At 34.9% G+C, this 23,398-nt stretch overlaps 1 protein-coding gene across 8 annotated transcripts in view; it reads left to right on the top strand.

Moving 5' to 3' along the window:
• STXBP5 (syntaxin binding protein 5) overlaps window positions 1–23,398 on the top strand; it is a 112,304-nt gene that overhangs the window by 83,661 nt on the left and 5,245 nt on the right. The window contains exons 19-27 of one of the 8 annotated variants that reach the window (XM_075748451.1): window positions 808–870; window positions 4,067–4,126; window positions 4,220–4,267; window positions 11,248–11,298; window positions 15,322–15,561; window positions 17,125–17,494; window positions 19,895–20,060; window positions 20,891–21,002; window positions 23,063–23,283. In XM_075748451.1, coding sequence (XP_075604566.1) covers window positions 808–870; window positions 4,067–4,126; window positions 4,220–4,267; window positions 11,248–11,298; window positions 15,322–15,561; window positions 17,125–17,494; window positions 19,895–20,060; window positions 20,891–21,002; window positions 23,063–23,283 — 1,331 coding nt within the window. Of the gene's footprint in view, window positions 1–804; window positions 871–4,066; window positions 4,127–4,219; window positions 4,268–11,247; window positions 11,299–15,321; window positions 15,562–17,124; window positions 17,495–19,894; window positions 20,061–20,890; window positions 21,003–23,062; window positions 23,284–23,398 lie in introns of all 8 variants that reach the window. The other 7 variants (XM_075748450.1, XM_075748454.1, XM_075748452.1 and 4 more) reach the window with 7 other exon arrangements.

Raw genomic sequence — 23,398 nt, 5'->3', positions numbered from 1 at the left:
AAATAGAAAAATTCCTTGTATACTTCTAGTTAGTGCTATGGAATAATATTTAGGCCCCTTATGAAGCAGCTTTTATCTTTAGCATCTGATTTGGACTCCTATGCTTTATTTCCTTCACTGGAATGGAAGGAATGAGCTTGTAGATATTAACATATTGCAGTTGATCAGGTTTGATGTGAGAATTAGATAGTAACATATTGCAGTTGATCAGGTTTGATGTGAGAATTTAGTGAAATTCCTCCATGTAAGGAAGAACACTTTCATAAGCACCCTAAAACTTAAATTCTGCACTGGACATCAATAAGGAGTTTTGCTGGAAAACAACCTTGGCAATGTAACAGTAAATACAAAGCATATTGCTGTAACAGTGAGAAAATAATTTGAAAAAAGGCACTGTAGTTCCATACGTCATACTGCACACATGATTGTAATCTTCAAGATCCTCTTTCATCTGACTTTCTTTTGCAATTACATTTTTAATATAACTCTAGGATTTTTTCAAACCAGAAATTATATTTGTACAGCATGTAAATAATTAACTGTTCTGATAAGTCTGTCTTGCTGAAAATATGGTGGGTTTCACTGAAATTTAATGAGAGAGTGTATTTTGTAAAGAAAACTTTAGTAGGAAGAAGTGACTCTACAATCACTGTGGGTAATGTCTAAATTAAAAAAAGTAGTATGTAACAGGAATTCTATCACAACTGGCTGGTTTCTAGCTAATAAGAAATGAAGTTCCTAACTTCAGTGGAAGAAAGGATAAAATAGCAGCTGTATTTATTATACACTGTTTTTTTGTTCCAGCAGGTCTTTGTGATATTAATGAAGGTACAATGGTGCCAGAAGATCGCTGCAAATCACCCACTTCAGGTAATCGTAACTTTCTCTGATTTTTCAGCTTTTTAATTGCCCAGAAGATGACATGCTTTAAGTCAATGTTTACTGGTTAAGTAATTATATAAACCCTGTTGTCTTCTCACAAACTGTTAGAGCTATCATAAATTTTGCTGTGTTGCACAACTGTATTCTGAAAACAAGGCTGATTTAAGAGATGCAACAGGAATATGTCATAAAGATGAGTGAATAGAGATAATCTGAAATATTTATGCTTCAGGGACCATACCGCACAATGGAATTTTGAAACACTTATGAGATGCATAAATTCCTGTAATAGTGCATGTGATTGTGTTTGAGTCCTAAAAAGTGGTGAACATTATTTCTGTAAAAAGAGCTACTTTACTTCTGCTTCCTCATAAGTGGTAAATTGCTATTTTTCTTTGTAATCAAGAGGTCTTCAGAAACTGGCATCCCTACTTAACAACCCCACCCCCCTTTTTTTTACTTACCACTACTGTATGTGAATATTTTAAATGAAAGCTTCAGTAATATATAGTACTAGTTAGTATTTTGTTTAATATTGACTAGTTGAGGCTATAGCCATGTAAATACTTAATAGTGCATGCCAATATATAGTATTTGAGATTATTATTTCACATAGTAGCTAAAACCTTGTCGCTTCTCTCAGAGTAATGGTGAAGATTTTTGAAATATGTCACTTTATCTTTTACTCTTTCAGTACAGCTTTGAATGAAAAGGACAAAATTGCCTCAAGTACCTAAAGTAGTATGTGCACTCTGCAATGTAGTGCAAAATGGTAATCAATGTAGGAATCTAAAGGTAGATTCCTTGTCTATTGTAGCCTGTACCTATCAAACCCAAGTTGAAAGCATAACAAAACAAAATATCTTGTTTGTAGAGCTAGTAGAAATTTAACATAAAATTTAATTTCTGATTTGACAACTGCTGTCTTTTGATGTTAATTTTAAATTGTGCACAACTCATCTAGATATCAGTTAATGTAACTTTTTTTTTTTTGCTAAACCTTTCTTAGAGTAAATTGGATTTATTATATTAAAGCAAAATTTGGCTGGAAATTTTAAAGTCTTAAGATGTGGTTTCATGACAAACCTGTGTAATGATAAGTATTGGCATGCTGAAGTTGTCAGCATCTTTAATGCAAGCATTTTTTGTGGTGTTTAGAATAAAGTTCATCTTTCCTATTTAGTTTTTAAATACTGACACCCATGTCTGTGAGCAACTTGCTGGGCAGTGCTGCAGTTGCACTAAATCACTTTCTCTGTCAAGATTAAGGAGGCTGATGATTCTTACTAAGGTATTTGAATTTGACCAACTTAAAGTCCAGGCTAAGTCTAGTTTCTGATAGACTACTATAAAATATGTACAGTGAACAGCTAATGAGTTGTAACCCTTAATTTGTATCCTTTTTCCCCTTGCGTCAGCATCACTCAAACATCAGCCCAAACCACTTCCAACTGGTGCTGCTAAAACTTAAAACACTGTATCATTTGAATTAGAGGATTTCTTCTGTAATCTGGAGTTGGAGTAAAACTCAGTTCACTGTTTCCATTAACAATGCAATGAAAGCAAGCCCAAAGATGAAAAATCAAGGTCTATATGCAAAAATCCTAAATATAAGTTGCTTCCCCTCCCTCTCTGTTTACCTCCCTCCTGAGTTGTGTTAGGTGAAGTAGGTTAAAAATTAATGCAATTTGGATATTTCTTTAAGAGGATCAAAAAAGGAGGAGACTTAAATAGATGAATTCAAATGTCATGAAAGAAAACAGAATTGGGGAAATGCCTAAGTCTGCAGAGGCAGAACTCAAATTGGAGATTGATTTGACTATTTTGAAGACTATTTTGAAGTTAGCTCATATTAGAATAAAATCTATAAGTTTGAAAACTGAGTATTCTGTAAAAAGAGTATATAATGTCTTGGGTACACATACAATACTAAAGAGAAGTAAGTCTAAAATACCAAAAATAGTGAATGCAGAAAAGATGGAGGGGAAAAGCCAGTGTTGCATTCCTCTAAAACAGAAACTTGAAGTACCAAGGTGGGACTGTGCCTGGCTTCCCTTGGTTCTGCCCTCTCCTACCAGCTCTTGGTGAATGAGATAAGGTTCAGCCTACACAGGCTTTTCCAGTGTTCCTTTGAGAATGGTACTTGGAGGAAGGCATCTCCCTGATATGGAAATCATTTGGTGATCTTTGTGAAGAGAGAAGAGCTCTGCAGTTTCTTAGGCTTGGTTTAAGTTTTACATCTTTCCTGGGCAAGAGCAGAAGCCTGGAAAGCGGCTTGAAAATGGCGTGCTTTTTTTCAGAGATGAAAGGACATTTTTGGGAAATCAGCTGCACAGTATTGGTGAGCTTGAGATGCAAGATAGAGGCTAGATTTAAATGAACTTTTTCCAGTCTAGGGGCTCTCTAGTTAAGAGGGAACTACACTAGCACAAAAAGTTTGCTTGTTACTAGCTTTAAGATTGAAGGATGGGATTGGCAATTGACTGCATTATTGGCTTTGACTGTTGCAATATGATCTGTAAAACAGACCAGCCACTGTTTTGGGCTGAAGTCTCCATTTGCTTAAGTGATGTAAATCTCCCACCTCTTCCACCTTTCCATGCCCTGGTGAAGAGAAGTGGAAGCTAACTTCCTCCAGTGGGAGGTTATACAGTTGTGAAAGGGACTACCTGCCTATGCAAGTTAGGAGAATATCCTACAGCTTTAATAACACAGAACTATAGAAATACTGTGCAAATGCAAGAGAAATGACTTTATCTCCTGCTTTTTCTACAGAAGTTAAAAAAACAGTTTTCAAAACTTGACTTTATTGTTATGGCTGTGTTCTGTGTATCATAATTTAAGTTAATATTTGTGTCTGGATCTATGATTAGGACAGCAATCTAGTCATTCAATGTAAACATTTTATTCAATTAGGGAAATATTTCTAGCTATAAACTTGCACTGTGCAACATTGTACTTTGCATTATAATTTTTGTGGTTAATCTCAATATGGCAGAATTCCTGTCATAACAAAATAATTTGTACTTTATAGTATCTAGTACAAGTACAGAGAATACCAGTATCAGTATTTGACATTTTAATACATCTTTGTATCTTCCTTAAACTCAAAGCTTGTATTAATACATTGGGTTTGTGTCAGATACATGTTTGTGTATACATTTCATTCTGTCTTCACTCATAGGTTCTGGTTCACCAAACAATTCTGATGATGATCAAAAAATGAATAATTTTATAGAAAAGGGTACAGTATTTTTCTTTTCTATAGTCTTATTTTTCTTCAGTTCATCCTTTGATACACTTAGATTGATCTTTTTTATTAAAATATTATTTACAGTGAAGACCAAAAGCAGAAAGTTTTCCAAGATGGTAGCCAATGACATAGGTAGGAACTAGAAAAATTCTGCTCTGTTTCTAATCCAGTGCCTTATTCTATGCAACACTAACCCAGCAGCAAAAAACAAAATAAAATTCAAATTTCAATCCATTAAGTTATTAATTTTTCATTCTTTGTGCTAATTGGTAATTCTTTGGGCTGTTTCTATACTAAATACATTGGGCACAATGATATTTTTTCTTTTTTTTTTTTTTTTTTAAATCAAGGATATTGGTGGTTTAAATGCTCTGATTTTACAATTGCGCTTCTCTGTTTTCTGGATGGGTGAAATTCTAATCTATACTAAGAGTTCAGTCTATGCAAGTCACAACACTATTCCACTACTTTTGCAAAGGTACCCTTTCTTTGAGAACATGTGGCTGATTAAATTTTTGTGTTGCATTCATAGCCATATGATCAGATCTCTATGTGACTATGGTCAAGATAGAGGTAGTATCATGTTTTCATTTAATCACCTGGAGGTCATATATGTATATATATAAAACTACACCCCATTACTTTTCCAGAACTATTTACTTTTCTGCATCCAACAGTGACACAATACCCTACTAGGTCCAGACTTGTGTCTTAGCAATTTGGTGACAAAATTGCCTTGGAATATGTTGTATGCAGGTAGATTGAACCCTTTTATGATTGGAATGGAAATTAACTCTGCTTCTGACAACTGGGTCACTAAATAAATGAAGGCAAGAGGCTGTATGATTTAATATTGGGAAAGGGACTTTTCTTCCCAAACTGGGATATGATTATTTTCATTTCAGAATTACTGTGTTAATGGTTCATTTTGTTTTCATTTAGTACCATTAGTATATCATTGTAGGAGGATTTCATTTTATCTCTTTAGTCAGATCAAAAGGTTGAAACTATATAGTAAAACTGTTAGCTAAACAACTATTTCATAGGTTGTGTTGAGCCATAGGTTAAAACTAGGGAGGAAGTGATTTCTTTTCCTATAGTGTCCCTTTGATTTGGTGTTTGGCACTTTGACTTTTATCCTAAACCATTAAATACTTTCATCACAATTCAGTAATTGAGGAGAAGAATCATTCAAAATTCAGTGAGATAAATATGAGTGATGAAGTCATCTTTGGAATCTGAGGTACAGAATGAGGAAGAGCAAGAATATTCCCTTTGCTCAGTACTGTGTTGAGCCCTCCTTGTCGTGATAACAGAAACGTTAAGGAAGATGAGTTCTGAGACTGTGGAAGCATGAATATAATTCAAGAAAGTAAATGGCTGTCAATATATTATGTCAATTCATCTGTAATTAAAAAAAGATTGAGTATCACTTACATGAGTATTGATTAATGTCTTCTAAAGGAAATTCAGGCTAACTAGAAACTTACATTCAATTCTTCTAATGAGAAAAACACTTAATCTCATGCACGTTATATCCATGACTGTCAATGAGATAGTGTTTCTCTTTTGTCGCAAAGCAGTTTCTTCTGAACTTAAGACAGCCTATCTTATGCAAAAAATAGTATCTTTGATTGGGACTTCGTTATTTTTTCACTTTTTGCAAAGAGTAATGTTACAGTATTAATAAAACATGCTAATGAAAATTTTATAGAACTATTGACATCTGTTTCAGCTTGAAGCCTTTCAAATGAAAGTATTGTGAATGTTTTTCACAGCTAAAAACCAAAAACGTTTACAAGTAATGCATTCTTTAGGGTATAAGTTAAACGCGGAGTTGAGACAATAATGCATTTGACATCTAATTCAGAAGTGTCTCCCAGTCAGCCCGTACTGTGATTTGTGTAACTTGCACAGTTTATTGGAAGTTCAAAGGAACTTAATTATTTCATCTTCATGCTGTTAGTTTTGTGTGGTTCGATGCAGTGCACTGAATGTTTGGGGGTTTTTCACTGCCGTGTTTTCTATACCTTATCTGGCATGTTTACTCTGCATGGGTCTTTCTGAACTTACATTCTAAGGTCTTCCACATAAGCAAAACACCTCTTTGGTGTTAATAGCTGCATGTTTTTGCATTTCGTTGTTTTAAACTGAATTGACAACTAAATGTGAATGGACAAGGAGTTTTGTAAAACGTGAGTGTCACTTAATATCATTAACGTCATGTTGTATGAAACAAATTGTTTACCATCAACTGTGTTCACATGAATGGATTTGATATAGCATGGTTGTAGCTCTCTGTACTGGCATACAGTGCAATCAGTTCAGGTTCTTTTCATTCTTTGTCAATGTGTGAAATGTAACCTTTCAAATGGATTGTGAAACAGAACAAGAATTATTTACGTTGATAATTTCAGTTGCTGTTAAGTCCTGTGTTTTTTTTGTCACATGGTAACAGTAAGTAAGGGAATACTGCTTGCAAAGTGAGAAGTAATTTCATTTCAGTGATAGGGAGATAAGGTGGTATCATGGAGCCATTGTCAATGTAATCACTTTATTGAAACTTATGTAGAGAGATCTTCATTTCTACAGTTTTCTGTCATTAGTGACAGTATCAGGCAAGGATCCTTGCATCACTAAAGGATCAAAAACCATCTAAGACTGCAACATTAGCATAAATAGAACAAAATGTAAATGCTTCATGTATACTGTTAAGATCAGTTGGTTTCTTTTTTTTTATTCCTAAATACTCTGTTGTTACTATCTGTTCCTTAGAATGGAATATTAACTCAAGTTAAAGACCTGTTGTGAGTGTGTTGCTTTTGGGTCACATTTCCATTTTATTTGCATCAGAGGTGAACTTTGGAAAAGTTACAATTACCTTAGATATATGGAGGTACTTGATTTAACTAACCATTTCTAGAAATTATAGAAAATACTGTGGCTATTATTAAAAGCAGCTGTTTGGCAAATATTTGAAAGTATAAATAATGTGCTGTAAGGTAATACAGAGAAGTGTACCAAGTGTAGATGAACTTACAGGAAGAAGAATTGGTAGGAAGCATTTAATTTCTAAGGTTGTGTCATTTTTTTATAGAAAGGCATTGTGATCCAACTTCAGTAGAAGCAAAACCTTAAGCTGTTTTACTTGTACTTAGGTCAGTTAATTATTTGGCATGAAGAGATATATGCGATTAAATAGATAGCTACGAATCAGGTCAGAAGCTGAGGTATTGTAACATCCATTACTGGAAGAAGCTTGAGTAAAGGTGCATGCAAAATATTGTAGACTAAGCCCTTCATAACTGTTCCACTAGGCTACATGTCAAATACTTTTCAGGAAAGTTTGTTTTATTTTCTGCGGTTTATAAATTTAAAAACAATTGCAAACAATATTAATAGGTAGATCTAAGCAGAGTGGCTTGAATTCCAAACTTTTATAATCCCTGCTGTTACTATTGACACAAGGTTTCTCACATTTGTTATATTTGCAGTGTACACCTAAATTTTTCAAACAGTGCTGAAATCATTGACTGTTAATGCTGTTTTCATGGAATCAGAGTTCTCATTTGCCCTAATGCCAGAGTAAGACTGTGTTTTTAATACTTTAATCTAACTTTGAATATATTGAGTGCATCTTTTCTTACATTCTCTTGTAAAATGGTTTTATTATTTTTATATCAAATGCAGAGATTTCAGCATTGATAACCTATTTCTTTATTGTACTGTCACCAGTACAATATTCAATTCTTTTACATGACCAATTTTGAGATGCTTAATCTTTCACTTCTATGTAGCTGTCAAATATAGAATAATTTGGGAACTTTGGTATGTCTAACAAATTCTAACCTGCTTACTGATTTCTTATGAAATGTTAAATGAAATAGGCTTTATGTAAACTCTTCTCTTGTCTGTCAAAACACCAAGACACTTGTCTCCTTTATAATGTTTAGAAATTTTTTAAAGACTGTAATATCCTTAAATAGGGAATGGATGAGAAATCAGTCTATAGCTTTCAAACTGATGTGCTATATGTTATAAAGTACCAGCTCAGGATAACCCACTGCAAATAAAATGTAACTATTACTTTTAAGCCACAGCTTCCTATTGGTAGCTCAGTCATGTCTCAGCCTTCAGGTTTTCTTCATTGAGTTGGTTGAGCTTGCTGTTACCTTGGCATGTGTGTTATATTTTTGGTACCTTTCATATTTTAACACCTACCACTCAAGCCTGACCTATAAGAAATCTCCAGGAATCCTGAACATTGTTTTTGGACAATTCTCCAACATCATACTTTTATAATACTTAGTTAACTATATATTAGCAACAGAAAAACTGTGTGTGTGCCTGTGTACGACTAGGTTTTCTAATTTAAAGGAGTATTAAATATAGGTCTAAACACAGGTGAAATAGTCATTGTTGCCTTGAGCAGCAGTGTGCCAGGAGAGGCAAAACAGCTCTTGGGTCTGTCTCCATGCCTCACACCAGCTGCAGAAGGGTAATGTTGGCTGTAAGTGCTGCAGCAATCACCCCACTACCAAGAGAGATATTAAACTCTGATGTGACAGCTACTTCTCAAGGTCAGTCACACCCAGCAGGAGCAGTCACCATCACCTTTGCCCTTTCGTACCACTGGAGTAAAAAGCCTGACGTTGAGCGCTCGCTCTGTAGATCTCCATCCTGTCGTTTCCATTTCTCTGATGTATCTCTTTGTGTTGTAGAACCTGCTAGCATATTGCTGGTTTTCATCTGAGAAACAGCAAAAACTGAATTTTCCGAAAATATTGTAAACCGTAAGCCAGAGATGATCACTAAGTCCTATTAGTTAAAAACTGCTTAGCTGGTGAAATATTCCTGTTTTCTTATTGCATCGTTAGGCACTTTTTTCTGTAAACACAAGATGGCACTACTGCTCTTTAAATAGGTTCTTGTTTCCTATTTACATTTGAATTATCAATGTTTTTGACACATTAATGTATGTTTTAAAATGTATTTTTTGCATAGCACATTAATTCACTATTACTACCTTTTTAACAGTTCATGTATCCTCTTATCCTATTAATGAGGTATAGTTCACTGTAGAAAGTGATGTCTTGACAAATTTGTTTTACCTCTATCAACCTAATTCACGCAGCTGGACTTTCGCTAAGGAACAAAAAGCTAAAATAGTGAATTGACTCTTAGAATCCAACATGCTTACCTGTACTTGTTATTACCTGCTATATTACCTGTTACCTAGTATCTTATTTTTTTCAATTTTCTCACTCATTAAAATTGTGTGTTAAACTTTTCTACTTGAAAAGCCAAAAGTGACTGCTCTGGTCTTCAGAGTGACTAAGTTAACAAATCATTGCTCGTATTCACACATGGTCAAAGCTGTGAAAAGCCAAAAATAGCTCAGATTATTTTCTGTGTGCATACTTAAGCTTTTGTTCAGTATCTCAGCTTTTATGGTTTACATGTTTAACACAGAAAACAAGTTTTATGATAAGGAACACCAATTTTTTTAATTCACAATTCCAGACAAGGTTTCATGATCTCTTTTCAAGCTGATGGAAGTTCAAGTTGACAGCAAAAAGATGTGCTCCTGCACATTAGTGCTGTATTGTACCATGGCTTTCTGTTTGTATAGCTGAGTTCTGATCTGAAACAGGAGTTGGCTTTGTGAGTTTTGGCCTCACCGTTAAGCAAGGCGGATGCCAGTGCCAATGCATGGATGAGGGTAGAAAACATGTAGTCAGGCTGTCCTTTTTGATTTCAGCCTACACTAAAATAAGTTAGTGACTAGCATGTCAGTCTGAGAGTAAGTAATTTCAATTTAATTTAAATAGGACATACTTTCTAAAATTGACACATGAAGGAAATGAGAAGATTATTTCTGGAGTCTTATTCTCAAATTTTTATAATGTATGACAGGAATAAAACTGTTCAACTATTCGGATAACTAGCATTTGCAATATTGATGAGCATAATTGATCATACAAAGAAGTATTTCACTTTGTGAAGGAGCGGAAGTAACTTTAAATCATATATTGGTCTTTTGGATTTGTAGAAAACAGGATAATTGCTGTTAAAACAATAATTAGAATGAGTTCACTTAATTTTTAGCTGAGAAGCAACAAGATTCAGGCTGCTTTATGACTGGTATCCATTACAAGGTACTCATAGAATTATGAGGGTATTCTCAACGCCCACTTTAGGTAGAGAAGTATTACCCTTACAAGATAGTGAAGAATTAAATGATATATCAAAATTCGAGCATGTGGCTGGGAAATGGTCTACCCTGGTCTGGTTGTTAAGCTACATCAAAATTCTTCCTTCTCCAGCAATTCTTGAAAGAAAGATGGAAGAGGGATGTATGGCTACTAGTTTACTAGTGACTTTTATTATAGCAGCATTTGTTAGTATTGTACTGTATTTTAAATGGGCCACAAGATTTCCATTCCTGTAAAGAGAATTTTCCAAGTCAAGGATGAGTTCAAGGGCTATTTTTTACTTTAGCAATAATATCAAAATTATACTGTCTTTTGTTGGACAGTTACAAATGTTTGTATACTGCTGATTTTATAATTATTTTCTATAACATCTTCATTCTTCTAAGGTTGTGGATTGCATCTCACATTACTAGATTTTTACATGTGCATTGATGTTTTAGCATAATGAAAAGTTCATCTTGTCTCTATTTTAAATATCTCTGGTTTGATCAGGAATTAGGGCAGAAGAAGAGGGGCTGGGATGTTAACTTTATGTAAACTTCAGTGCACGTTCTTGCAATAGCCAAGAGTCTGTATTCTGTCTTCTCACCTGAGGAGATAAAACTGGAGGTTGAGCCAAAGCAAAATTCATCCAATCCATCAAGTTCTGCCTGAAGCCTGAGAAGAAATGAAGCTTGGAAAAAGTCATAAAATGCTGAATTTGGGGATTTTGGTATCTTCCATGTTTCGTTTTGCACCCTTCCCTTGTGGGAGTGAGGCTCTGCTTTAGTAGAAATCCTGTTAAGTACTGCAATCAATGTAATAAGCAATGATATATTAAATGCTGGGAAAGAGGCAATAAAGGCCAGCAGAATCATGTTTATGCTTTTTAAAAAAAGGATATACTTCACTTTTCAGCAAAGATGTCCAGGAAGCTAAGTTTGCCAACTGAGTTAAAGCCTGATTTAGGTAAGTTTACCTAGTTGATTTTATTTTTACTAAAACTGTTTTACAGAATGCGAGTACATTAAAGTAAGGGTCCTAAGTTATGTAAACTATCATGACTTCGTTGCATTTATCTGAAGTGTAGAACTAAAATTTTAATTCCATTCTTTGGGGGGGCTCTCAGGCACAAAATATCATTGCTGTCATCATAAGGTAAGCCTGCAAATCTTGTACATGGCTTATCGCATGTTCATCATAGGTTTTTAGGCATCTGTCACTCACTTCATCAGTAGTTCTGTGATAGCCAAAGTGTGAATAAGCAGATAATGTAAGGAAAATTGCCTGTTTAGAAGCATCTGATACTTCATTTTTCAATTTAAAATGTATCTTAAGAATAACAGGATATGTTGAGGGCCACTCAACAAATAGTTGGACATAGTTTTACAAATGTTAATTGTCTTGTGACCACTCTCTCTAAATGAAAATAATATACAGCTGTTTGGATGGATGACCAGTCTGAGAATTTAATTTTTCTTGAAAAAGCACAGTACCTTTTTATATAAGAAGCAGTTCAGTTGTGAAGTCTGTAGTACTAAAGGTCATTAATTGCATAACTAAAGCAGCATACAAATGAGTAGGTTTATTGTTTTTTTAGTACTTTGGCTGCCAGCTTGTAGATCAGTTCCAGCCCTCCTGCCTTCTTATCTAAAGATGATGGGGCACAGCAGTAGACCTACAGCAGTAGATGCAGCCTGAATGTGAAAGCTGCCTTCTGCCTGCCACAGCTTGCTCCCCTTCCTGCAGCAGCATTGCTACCACAACCCCAGCAGAAGACAGACCAACATCAGCCTGGCAGGTGCAGAACTGTGTATTTGACAACTGCAGCTATCAGCAAGGAAAGAGTCCACAGCACTGGGATATCCTGAAACTGAGCTGGACCACCCTGATTTACAATTTACAACTACAGCTTGCTCTTCTCAGAGAAATGTGAAGTTAGAAGGAACCCTCAGAGATCCTTTAATCCATTGCTATGGCAAGGATCCAGATGTCTGACAATTTAACCTCTCATCTCTTCATGAGCCTCCAATAAATAAGTTCTTAGAAAAATCCCAGACAGAAAGTTTCAATGTTTTATAGTCAGTTAGACAAATTTCCTGTTATTTAATCAATCTTCCTTGCTTCCATATTAACTTTATCTTGTCCTTTTCACAATGAACAGGGATAAATGCTCCCTATCTTTTTGTTAGCCATCTTTTATGCTGCTGAATGCTGTCATCATATCTCTAATCTTCATTTTTGCAGATTTTTTTTTTTTACAAAACTCAGTTTCTTCTCCTTTTTTAGGTTATGTTGTCTAAAACTAGGATGGTTTCTGTTAATCTCCCCTGGACTTGGAATTTTTCCTCATCTTTCTAAAACTTTTGTGCCCAGAACTAGAGGGATTTAACCGTGGCCTTGTTGGCATGAAAGAGCAGAAAAAATTGATTTCTTTTTTCAATGTGTGTCTGTTTTTCCTTATTAGTTTACTGATGGGTTAGGGATAACTTCATTTTAGGGTAAATTTTATCATACTTTACAGACTGGACTACATTTGTATTTAATTATTATCCAATTCATTCTAATTCTACTGTTTTAGTACACAGAAGTTTTCTTTTTTTTATGAGGACTGGAGAAAAGAGAATGCTGAAATTCTTTTGGTATTTTCCGATCCTGAAAGAGTTTGTGTTATCTACATCACTTAATATTTGCTGTTCTCTCTACTGAAATAATGGAATTTTGTCATCTTCTGGTATACTCATAAAATAGTTTGTACCTTCCAAATTGTAATAGCCTTTGACTGGTTTACTTGACTTTGCATGTGTGTAGATCTCTGCACTTAGATGGCTCATTTTGTTCTGTGTAAAATTCTTCTAGGTTTTCAGGTCTGTAAATAACTTCCTTAGGCCATTATGATCTTTTTTTATTTTACTTCTATCATTTCTCCTAGTGGGATACCTTTTGCATATTCTTCAGATTGTCAGCTGAAATGCCTTTCACTATCCTTATCATTTCCATGATCTCATTCTTTCAAATTACTTTTCTGTCTAGATCTTTAACCTACCCCTTTTCCTCCCTAAATACCAAAACAAAATCTAAAGTATGTGCTTCTGTGTTTATCCTCCACTTTCTAAAACAGAAATTATCTTGAACATACTCTAGTCTGCATTATACCGTTGCTTTTCAATGTTGTAATCCAGATGATTAAGGTACCATGGCCACTAGGTCAAATCCTTTGGTTTAGTGTCTCGAGAGTGCCTCATCTTTCCATTCTTCAGATGAAGTGGTGTGTAGTGGGTCATCACATTGTTCCTTCCTCTTCGTCTGAAACTAATCTGTTAACAAACCATGGATTCTTCCTTGACTTCAGGATAAATAATATACACTAATGCAGTTAAACTCTTTACCTCTAGTTCTCTTTCCTGAATGAATGTCTACTCTCCACAATGCCTGTATTGTCTGGCAAGTTAATTTTTTTGAGGTTTTTCCTGTCTGTTCCAATCTTTCCGGAATTTGTACACATGCTCTTCAAATACTCAACCAGATGCAACTCAACAAATGCGCATTTAATCTGTTGCAGTTAACATGTGATTACATTCAGACTGATTAATCCATTTTAGAGTTGAAAAAACATTGTCAGTAAATATTCAAGCCTGAACAAACAAGTATTTAAGAGGTTGTGGTCATTAGAAGAATTATAAAAACAAATAATGGTTTTCATTGTTTTATTCTGAATTTGATTTTTTTTAAAGTGAGAACTTAAGATGTCAACATCTGAGTGGTTGACCTTAGTTTCTTTTTATAATCCATGTTTTACACTTGATTTAGCTAAAATTTGACAGAACAATAATTTTTCTATCCTTCTTGGAATAAGACAAGTATCTCCTGAGAAGACTTGGTTTCTGTTGAGTAGATGTCTGTATTTAGTCAGTTGAAATCTAGCTTGTATGCTTTTCAAATGCATGTTAGATGTTCTTTGTCGAAAGTTTTGCAATAATTTAATGAAATTAGCGTAGTGATACTTCCAGAAAGTACATGGTTAAATGTTGTTCTTCAGCTCTTAATCTTGCTTTAAAGATGCCCACTGCATCTATACCTTACCCAGAGATCTGAAACAACTTAATTTTTTCAAAGTCATGATATAAATTGCATCAAGCTTTTCCTAGTAAGGGTTTTCTTGTGCTAAAATTTTGGAATAATGAGTTAAGTAAAGCATTAATTTGTGAACGCACAGATAAATTCAGACATGCTGGTGTGTTGTCACCACTTGCACAGACAGCGCACAGCTAGAATGGAGCAGCACATTTACTGCTTTGAGGCTTTTGTTAATATTAGAATTCACTCTCTGTTCCAAGAACTGTATTTGCTGAGCAATGAGCAAGATGTCCTGAAAAGTTTTAGGGCCATTTTGTACAGTACTCAAAACAGAAATCTTCAGCTTTGCATACCAGGGCCTGGTGGCATTTACTAGCATTTGACATCTAAAAGTTTGGGTGTGTGTAAGTAGCCTGTTAGTCGTCCTCCATACACTTTCCTAAAGTGGAACAATATTATTGTGAGTCATTACAGGTTACATGTTATCATGCTGTCTGGATGTCACTGCAGTTCTTAAACTAAAATAGTTGCATCTTCGTAAGATTAAAGTGTTCCATGGAAGACAATATTTTTTAATCTGATCAATGAATTAATTGGCAGAGAGGTTTGTAATTCTGTTTTTTTTTAAAGGAGGAGTCCTGTTTGACTGTCATTCTCTGTCCCAAGGAAAAAAAATATGCATAACAATTATTCAGGACTATTACCTAATGGCAACCTCTGCAAAAAAACATGCAGTTCTTTGTTCAGGATACAGTGTTGAAAACTGGGCCAAAAGGAAATATGACTAAGGAAGAATACAGGAGTTAATAGAATGGTAGTTAGTATGTACTTTATGCTAAAGAACAAAAAACAAAATCTGAATTCTTTTAATGCCTCCATTTTGCCATTCTTTAATTAATATTGATTTACTTTCAGATGTCAAGGACAACTCTTTCAGTCGATCCCGGAGTTCTAGTGTAACTAGCATTGATAAAGAGTCACGCGAGGCAATTTCAGCTCTTCATTTTTGTGAGACTTTCACAAGAAAGGCTGATACATCACCTTCCCCATGCCTGTGGGTTGGGACAACGCTGGGTACGGTGCTTGTCATTGTACTAAACTTACCCCCAGGAGGAGAACAAAGACTTCTTCAGCCAGTAATTGTTTCTCCTAGTGGTACGTACAAAGCAGACAGGCTAACTTATACTTTAATAAAGTATTGTTGTCATTATTTTTTTAAAGAAAATGTTTTTCTCAATTATGGATTAATTGAAGCTTTATATACTTCATTGATTTAACTGCTAAGATTAACCATCTAGATTGGGTAGTTCATTACCAGAGTTTTAAAACTGCAAAATTGAAAATATGATCTCCTATAATATAAAAATATGTTTTTAATGTATACTTGCTGAGAAATGCGTGTTTTATAACCTTAATGTAGTACATAGCAAATGTTAAACAGAAATAATAGAAGATATGAGTATGCTTAGATTGGATATTAGGAAAAATTTCTTCACTGAAAGGGTGTCAAGCACTGGAACAGGCTGCCCAGGGAAGTGGTTGAGTCACCATCCCTGGAGGTATTTGAAAAGAATGTAGATGTGGTGCTTAGGGGCATGGTTTAGTGATGGACTTGGCAGTGCTAGGTTAATGGTTGGACTCAGTGGTCTTTTCCAACCAAAACAATTCAATGATTTTATTTCAAATGGTCTTTTTTTTTTTTTTTATCATGAGGTAGAAAACTTTCAGTTTTCTTGCATCATGAAAAGGGAATACAAACTAAGGGTTGTATATTGAACAACTAGCTTTAAATATTAGTGATAAAATATTCCTTTACATTGCAGTGAGAGGTCTTGTATCTTGTTTTCCTGATACACAGCAACTGATTTTGCTATAATTATGTATTAATGGTTTGCTGAATGTGCTGTTAAGCATAGAGTTAGTTGTCCTGCTACTACTGTCCCATGTAGAACATGCTGAACTGCTCCACTTTGCTCATGTAGATGGTATCAGGACACGGAAATTGCAATGCTGTTTGATTGAAATAATGATTAGGAATAGTGTGACCTCTAGACCGTATTTGTTTTGTGCTTATCAGGTATGGCATTGGCAGCAGTATTCAGATTTGGTAATATTTGATTGTAAAGGCAACGCTGCAGACTTGACAGTATCTTTAATCACTGGATCTGCAGCACAAACCTTAAATAGGGCCATGTGTATGATTTTTGCGTACTTAGCAAATGTTCATGTTTTTACTCACGTGTGAATTAATATAAGTAAAATAAGAAATGTATTAGCTTCAGATCTGGCCTACAGAGATAGTGATTTAAACAGTGGGGAGGGAAAACTTTTCCTCTTTCAGTTTATGCTAGAAAGAAGTGGATTCCAGTGTGAACTGCAGCGGGGGAAAAAACCTTACATGTTGCTTGTTTCTGAACCTGTCTAAAGAAAAAGTAGGTGCTCACCTTTCACTAATAACATGTATTGTTGATATTAAGCATACTGTGTACTCCTCAGGAGAAAATGAAATTAGTTGCATTTGTGACATTGAACATGAATACGAACGTGCATTCCAGCTTGGCTCTCCTATAAATGTATACATTTCCGTTGAAGTTAACAGAAGAGTATGCGTACACTTAACCCTTGAAAAGTGGTTTAACACTTCCTTGAATATGTACGTAGCTTGAACAACAATTTAGGAGAACTGCTTTAGAAATGTGCTCAACTTCTTTTTCCTAGGAACCATCCTGAGGCTAAAAGGGGCAATCTTGAGAATGGCTTTTCTGGATACCACGGGATCTTTGGTCCCACCAGCACATGAACCCTGGAGAGAACACAATGTTCCTGAAGATAAAGATGAAAAAGATAAATCAAAAAAGCGACGACCTGTCTCAGTGTCTCCCTCTTCCTCTCAGGAAATCAGTGAAAACCAATATGCAGTGATATGTTCGGAAAAGCAAGCAAAAGTTATCTCACTGCCGTCTCAGAACTGTATTTATAAGCAAAACATAACAGAGACTTCTTTTGTTCTTCGTGGAGATATAGTGTCATTGAGTAACAGTGTCTGCCTTGCCTGTTTCTGTGCCAATGGACATATTATGACTTTTAGGTAAGACCTGTATGAAAGTAACTTAAATATAAAAAGAACAAATAGTCTTCTAGATAAAATTTTCCTTTTCTGTAAGGAATATGAATTGAAAAAAATCTGCATTCGCTCCGTGTCGATGAACTTCTAACACCTGGGCCTGTATAATTTTGATTGTGCATTCCTACTAGTTATGCCTTTAACACATGAAAAAGTTTACCAGTTTAGCTCAAGCTACCCTGAGCTTACCTTTTTTGTTGAGTGGCTTGCTCATGTCTTAAAGGCCTTAAACTCAAGCTATAAAGACAAGATTAATTGCTAGCAGTTGTAGTATAGAAATAAGTCATCTAAAGTAAGGGATTTAAATGTGTAAAAGTAATGTTTGAATACTTACGTGTCACGTATGTAATTTTTAATATATCCTTCTTGAATATTGCCAAATGTTATTTTATTCGGAACAGCAGTGTGTATATATCTATACCCTTAAACCTACATTTTAGTCCTGGCTTAAAGGTGAGATGAATGTGGAATATGGCATTATAAAATTGTGCCAGTAAAATTCCTAAAAGATTATTTTTAAGGTTGCAAAAACAAGCTCTCAGCTTGGGGAAAATCTCTAAAAAGATACTTCTTCAGGAAGTTGTTAGGAATAAAACTAAAGCTTATCTGATGCATACTACAATTACAAAACAAGTTTTGATTGTGAAGTCTGTTAACTTTATTAATCTGTATCCCAACATATATTCTAAACATCTCTAGAAAATGCTGCTCACCTTGCAGGGCAAGCAGTCTTTTTTTCCCCTAATTAAAACTGAACTTAATAATGTTCAGGTAATATATATTCCAGTAAATTATGTTTTCCTCAGGATTCATTTTCTAAAGTTTTCTAAAGAACTTTGCATAGGTAGGTGCTAAATTATAAATATTGACTTGTTACATTGTCTAGGGAAGTTGAACTCCCAAGAATTAACTCCATTTCATAAGCATGAATTGCTGCTAGGAAGTGGACTTAATGTGCTGTCTGTGTAACATTGTCAGAGCATTATATCATACTCAAGATACTTACATACTGATGTAGGGCTAGATAGGACTTACAATTCCATTATAGATTTGATACTCTGAAAATGCTATCATGGATGTCATGCTTGTCCTATCTGATCTAATGTTTCTGTGTTTTGTCTTGAAGCTGTAAGGACATCTTATGCTTCCATCAGTCTGACGCAAAGCACTTCCCTGTTACTCACTCTTAAGAATATTTTTATTTTAGATAGGTGCACAGCAGATGTGTCACTTCTGGGTGATGTGCTTACAAAAGAATATTGGGTTTTTATTTCTTACCTCTAGAACTTGCCTCCAAATTCATGTTACCTGTTCTTCCTTTTGTTTGCCATAGATGAAGTCTCCTGCTAAGAGATAATCCACAATCTGTAAAATGCAAGCTTAACATTTAGAAATCTGTGTTATACAAAAAAATCCCAATGCTTACTGTTGCGGTTACTACATCTTTCTTCATTGCTTTCAGCTTCACTTTGCCCCTTTACTGCTCTTTTAGTTTCTAGAAATAATAGTCTCATGCAGATGGTATCTGCAGCAGAGGCTGCTTAATGTATTGTTGGTATGTTTGCAGCTAACATCTCGTCTAAATCATGTTTTTACAAAAATTTCACAGGGGATGTTTTTGAGACAGCGGTTTATTTTGGGTTCTCTTTATCAAGACATCAGGTGTTCAGTCACTTCTTACTTGCATTTATTATTACTTTGAGGGAGAGAAATGTTTGGTAGCAAGAGCATTGTTACAGCCCGAGTGTGTTGCATCTGTTCTTCAGTAGTTTGATGCAGTAAGTACTGCAGTTACATGTGCACAATCAGAAAATACAAGGTAAGTGAACTTTACTCTGAGGACTTCCTTTAAATATGCAGTCAGGCAAAAAAAGGATGTAATTCATAAGATTGTTGTTTGAGGCTTCTGAATTCTGTTTTCCTTTGAAAGCACACCCCTGCATATTTCCAAGTGTTCTTGAGGTGAGATCTTTTAGACTTGTATTTTTAGTCAAGGAGAAATTCTTCACGTGAGAGAAGAGGCAGGATGTTTAATTGTAAACTTTTGGCAGATACTTATCAAAATACTTCATTAGTAATTACTGAATAATGCTTTAAGTGAGTCTGTGATTTACATGCTCAGAGTATCATTTAAATGATGCTTTTAAATGCATCTGTGATGCAGATGTTTAAATTTCACTTTTGAGGTGCTACCTTGAAAATATTTATGTTTTGAGATTTTTCTAATTGCATTAAATGATACCCTGTTTATGTGGTACATATGCAGATGAAGAGAAAAATATTGTAACTTAAAAATGAGCCATGTGATAAATAATAGACAATCCTGCTATATTTAATGGGTTCTTTTAATTCTTTTTTCTTAAGTTTGCCAAGTTTAAGGCCATTGTTGGATGTGTATTACCTGCCACTCACCAATATGCGGATAGCCAGAACGTTCTGCTTTACCAATAATGGACAAGCACTCTATCTTGTCTCACCAACTGAAATACAGAGGCTCACCTACAGTCAAGAAACATGTGAAAATCTTCAGGTAATGAATTAAAAATAATGTCTGTTTTCTGACATAAATATATTCTGAGGTTCACAGTTCTAGGTTCACAATGCTTACAGTAATTAAGCTTGTCGTAAAGCTGAGCACTTCAGCTTCCGTGCTTTGATTTTTCTCACTGTAGATTCTAATTCAGGATGAATCACTTCCCCTACTCTTAAATTTTACTGTTTCATACATCCTCTTGAAACCATCATTTGAAACAGTTTGTTACTTAATTTCCTTTTTGATCAGTGGGAAATTTCCTTGTTTAACATGTGCAGTTAACAAAACTCCCTTGTTCAGTTGATGCTGGTGGAGGTACATGATGACACAAGTGGGGAATGCTAACTCAGGATACTTGAAGGAAGCCATTATGATTCAGGGGTGTTAACATCTTGAAAAGATTCTCAACCATGCTTTAGCTTGGAAGCTGTATAGAATGCTGAAATAGCAGAGATGCAGGCTGTCAGCTCTACTTTCATACCATGCATGGATATGAGCATTTGTAGGTACAGTTTTAAGAGAATAAAATCAGGAGTGTCGTGCAAATTGTTGGGGGGGGGCAAATACAGCTTTACTCGAAACCATTTCTTTTATAGCTGATGAAATTCAGTAGCAGCTTCCAACTATAAGAACAGATGGTTTGGACAGATTTCCTGTTATGTCTTTATTTTTTATTTCCTAAGTCACCTTACAAAGGCAGATGCCTATTAAAGCATATTCATTTTGAAATTAAAATCCACAAAATAAATCCTTAAAGTGAAAGAATATGCCATTAATTTGTCTGTGAAATAACATATGCCTTGTTGTGTGTCGTCTTTATTGCAAAGGAAATGTTGGGTGAGCTCTTCACTCCTGTAGAAACACCAGAAGCACCGAACAGGGGCTTCTTTAAAGGCCTGTTTGGAGGTGGGGCACAGTCACTTGACAGAGAAGAACTCTGTAAGTTTTTAGTATTAGTTATCTTTCTGGTATTTCTACTTAAGGAAGCCAGTGTCCTTGAGAAATGTATTACCTGTGTTAATAGAACATCTCGTTTGCAAAGAAGAAAGTAAAAAATGGAATGACAACTATATTTTCATAGCTTTCGTGTTGTATGCCTTACCAACAAGATCAGAAAAGCTTGGTACTGTTTTCTCACAGGCTTCTTTACTTCATTTATTCAGGAGTATATTATAAAACAAGAAATGGGACAACTGATCTTATTTTTATTCATCTTTAGGAAGTGTATAGTACTGACTTATTTTCTTAATGCAATTAAGCCAAAAGGGGCTGGTTCCAAAGAACATTATTCTGGACAGTGAGAAAATTAAAATTCCATTCTACTTCAGTTCATTTGCTGGATTCTTTTTCCTCATTTGACTTGTGCAGACGTGCCTTAAGAATGAGAGCAAGGACAGAACTGTATGATAGTTCAGTTCAGTCCTCTCTTTTATAGGACAGTAAAATTCAGATTTGGCAGGTTTTACTGCATTATCTTTTTCCTCATTGTTTTTTGATCAGTTTTTTTGCTGTGGTTGCGTGCAGAATTTTAATATATTTAAGGAAAATAACTTCCACTTATTCAGATATTTGCTAGATGAAACACTATATTATGCAAGTTTACTTATAAGAAGAAATGTTTCCTTTTTAACATGAAACATAGCTGTTAAAATGGACAAGGCTCCCTGGCAATCCTTTCTTTCTTTTATGGGTTCTTTTGATCTATCTAATAATAAAGTAGTCTTTACTACTTATTGCCTGTACACTTTGAACAAATATCAAATGTTTAGAGGTCACTTTCTGCATTAAAAATTCCATTTGTATTTATATATGTGTAATAGTTTGAAAGGTTGGTCAAGTATTCTATTAGAGAAATTTGTGTGCACAAAAGATATATGTTTAATTAGTATCACTGGGACAGGGGAAAACTGCCTCTTCATGGCAACAGAAAAACACACCTGTAACTTTAAAGGCTGTTTATATCATTTCAAGTTTCCACCATTTTGCCCTGACTCTTCTGACCTATTTTTAAGGAGATTACAAATTTTGTATAACTCAGTCTCAGATTTTGACTTCTGACAGAGAGACCTGTTTTGACTCAGATCTTCAAGAGGAACATAGTATTGATTTGGGGGGAAAAAAGCCTAATGAATTGTAGCCTGAAAATGAGTTCAATGACTATTTTCAAGAAATTTTCAGATGTCTTTTGAATTGTCATATTTAACATGAGGGTCATAGTAGAACCTGTAATAAGTGAAATGATTTCTTTCTGTAAATTCCCAAGTCTAACAATGTTTATAGTGTTAGTTGAAATCTAAATTGTTCTTCCTAGAAGCATAAAATCAAATCAGAAAATTGTGAAATACTACAACAAAACTTGTTAAATGAGTCAATATTATTCTTCCTAGAGATAAAAAAAAAATTTAAACCATAATTCAATTTTTTTAAAAAGCTAAAGATTATTTGATTTGACTTGAGTATCCAAAAATGTTTTGGCATTTACTTAAATTTTTGTAGAGTATACAATTCAGCATGAGATTGACACGTCCGTTAAGTGCCTAGACTGAACTAGGTGGCTGGCTACAGCAGCAAAGCACCTCCAGAACTGACGCAGCTTGTATTTTCAAAATTTTCTTGTTTTGTCTGCTGAATTCCCAACACCTTCCCTCTGAAGCGGTCTATTGAAGTGTTAAACCACTTCACCAGCACAATTCTGTTGTTGATTGTGATGCCAGCACTGTTGAGAGAGTTTTAATTTCACACTCAAGCTGTGAAAAGACTGTAATTTTATAACCTGCCTGGAAACTGCTGAAATATGTTTGAAAAATCTCAATTTTATTTAATATTAACATCTAGTAACAGTGAGTATTAGAGAGTACTGCTCGTAGTCATGCCTATGATTAGGAGTTCGGTATCCATGCAAAGAAATGACACCTCTTTATAAAGCAGTTACATTGGTATTTATGTAATAACCATAGAAAACCTTACTATTGTTTTTGCTGTTTTGCAAATGCCTCCAGTTGGAGAATCAGCATCTGGGAAGGCATCAAGAAGTCTTGCCCAGCATATTCCAGGGCCTGGAGGTATTGAAGGTGTCAAAGGAGCAGCATCTGGTGTAGTTGGTGAACTAGCACGAGCCCGGTTGGCACTAGATGAAAGAGGACAGAAACTAGGAGAACTGGAAGAAAAAACTGCAGCTATGCTTTACAGTGCTGATTCTTTCTCTAAACATGCTCATGAGGTGAGTCCATTGCATGTTAAACTGAGACCGTTAAACTGGTTCTCTAGCAAATAAATGCAAGTTTTGCAAGTAACTGACTTCTGAGAAGGCATGTTAGAGGTATCTAAAGGGAATG

The sequence above is a fragment of the Balearica regulorum genome, chromosome 3 (assembly GCF_011004875.1).
Source record: "Balearica regulorum gibbericeps isolate bBalReg1 chromosome 3, bBalReg1.pri, whole genome shotgun sequence".
Lineage (NCBI taxonomy): Eukaryota > Metazoa > Chordata > Aves > Gruiformes > Gruidae > Balearica > Balearica regulorum.
The sequence above is the reverse complement of the archived record's forward strand: the minus strand, read 5'-3'. Positions and strand labels throughout refer to the sequence as shown.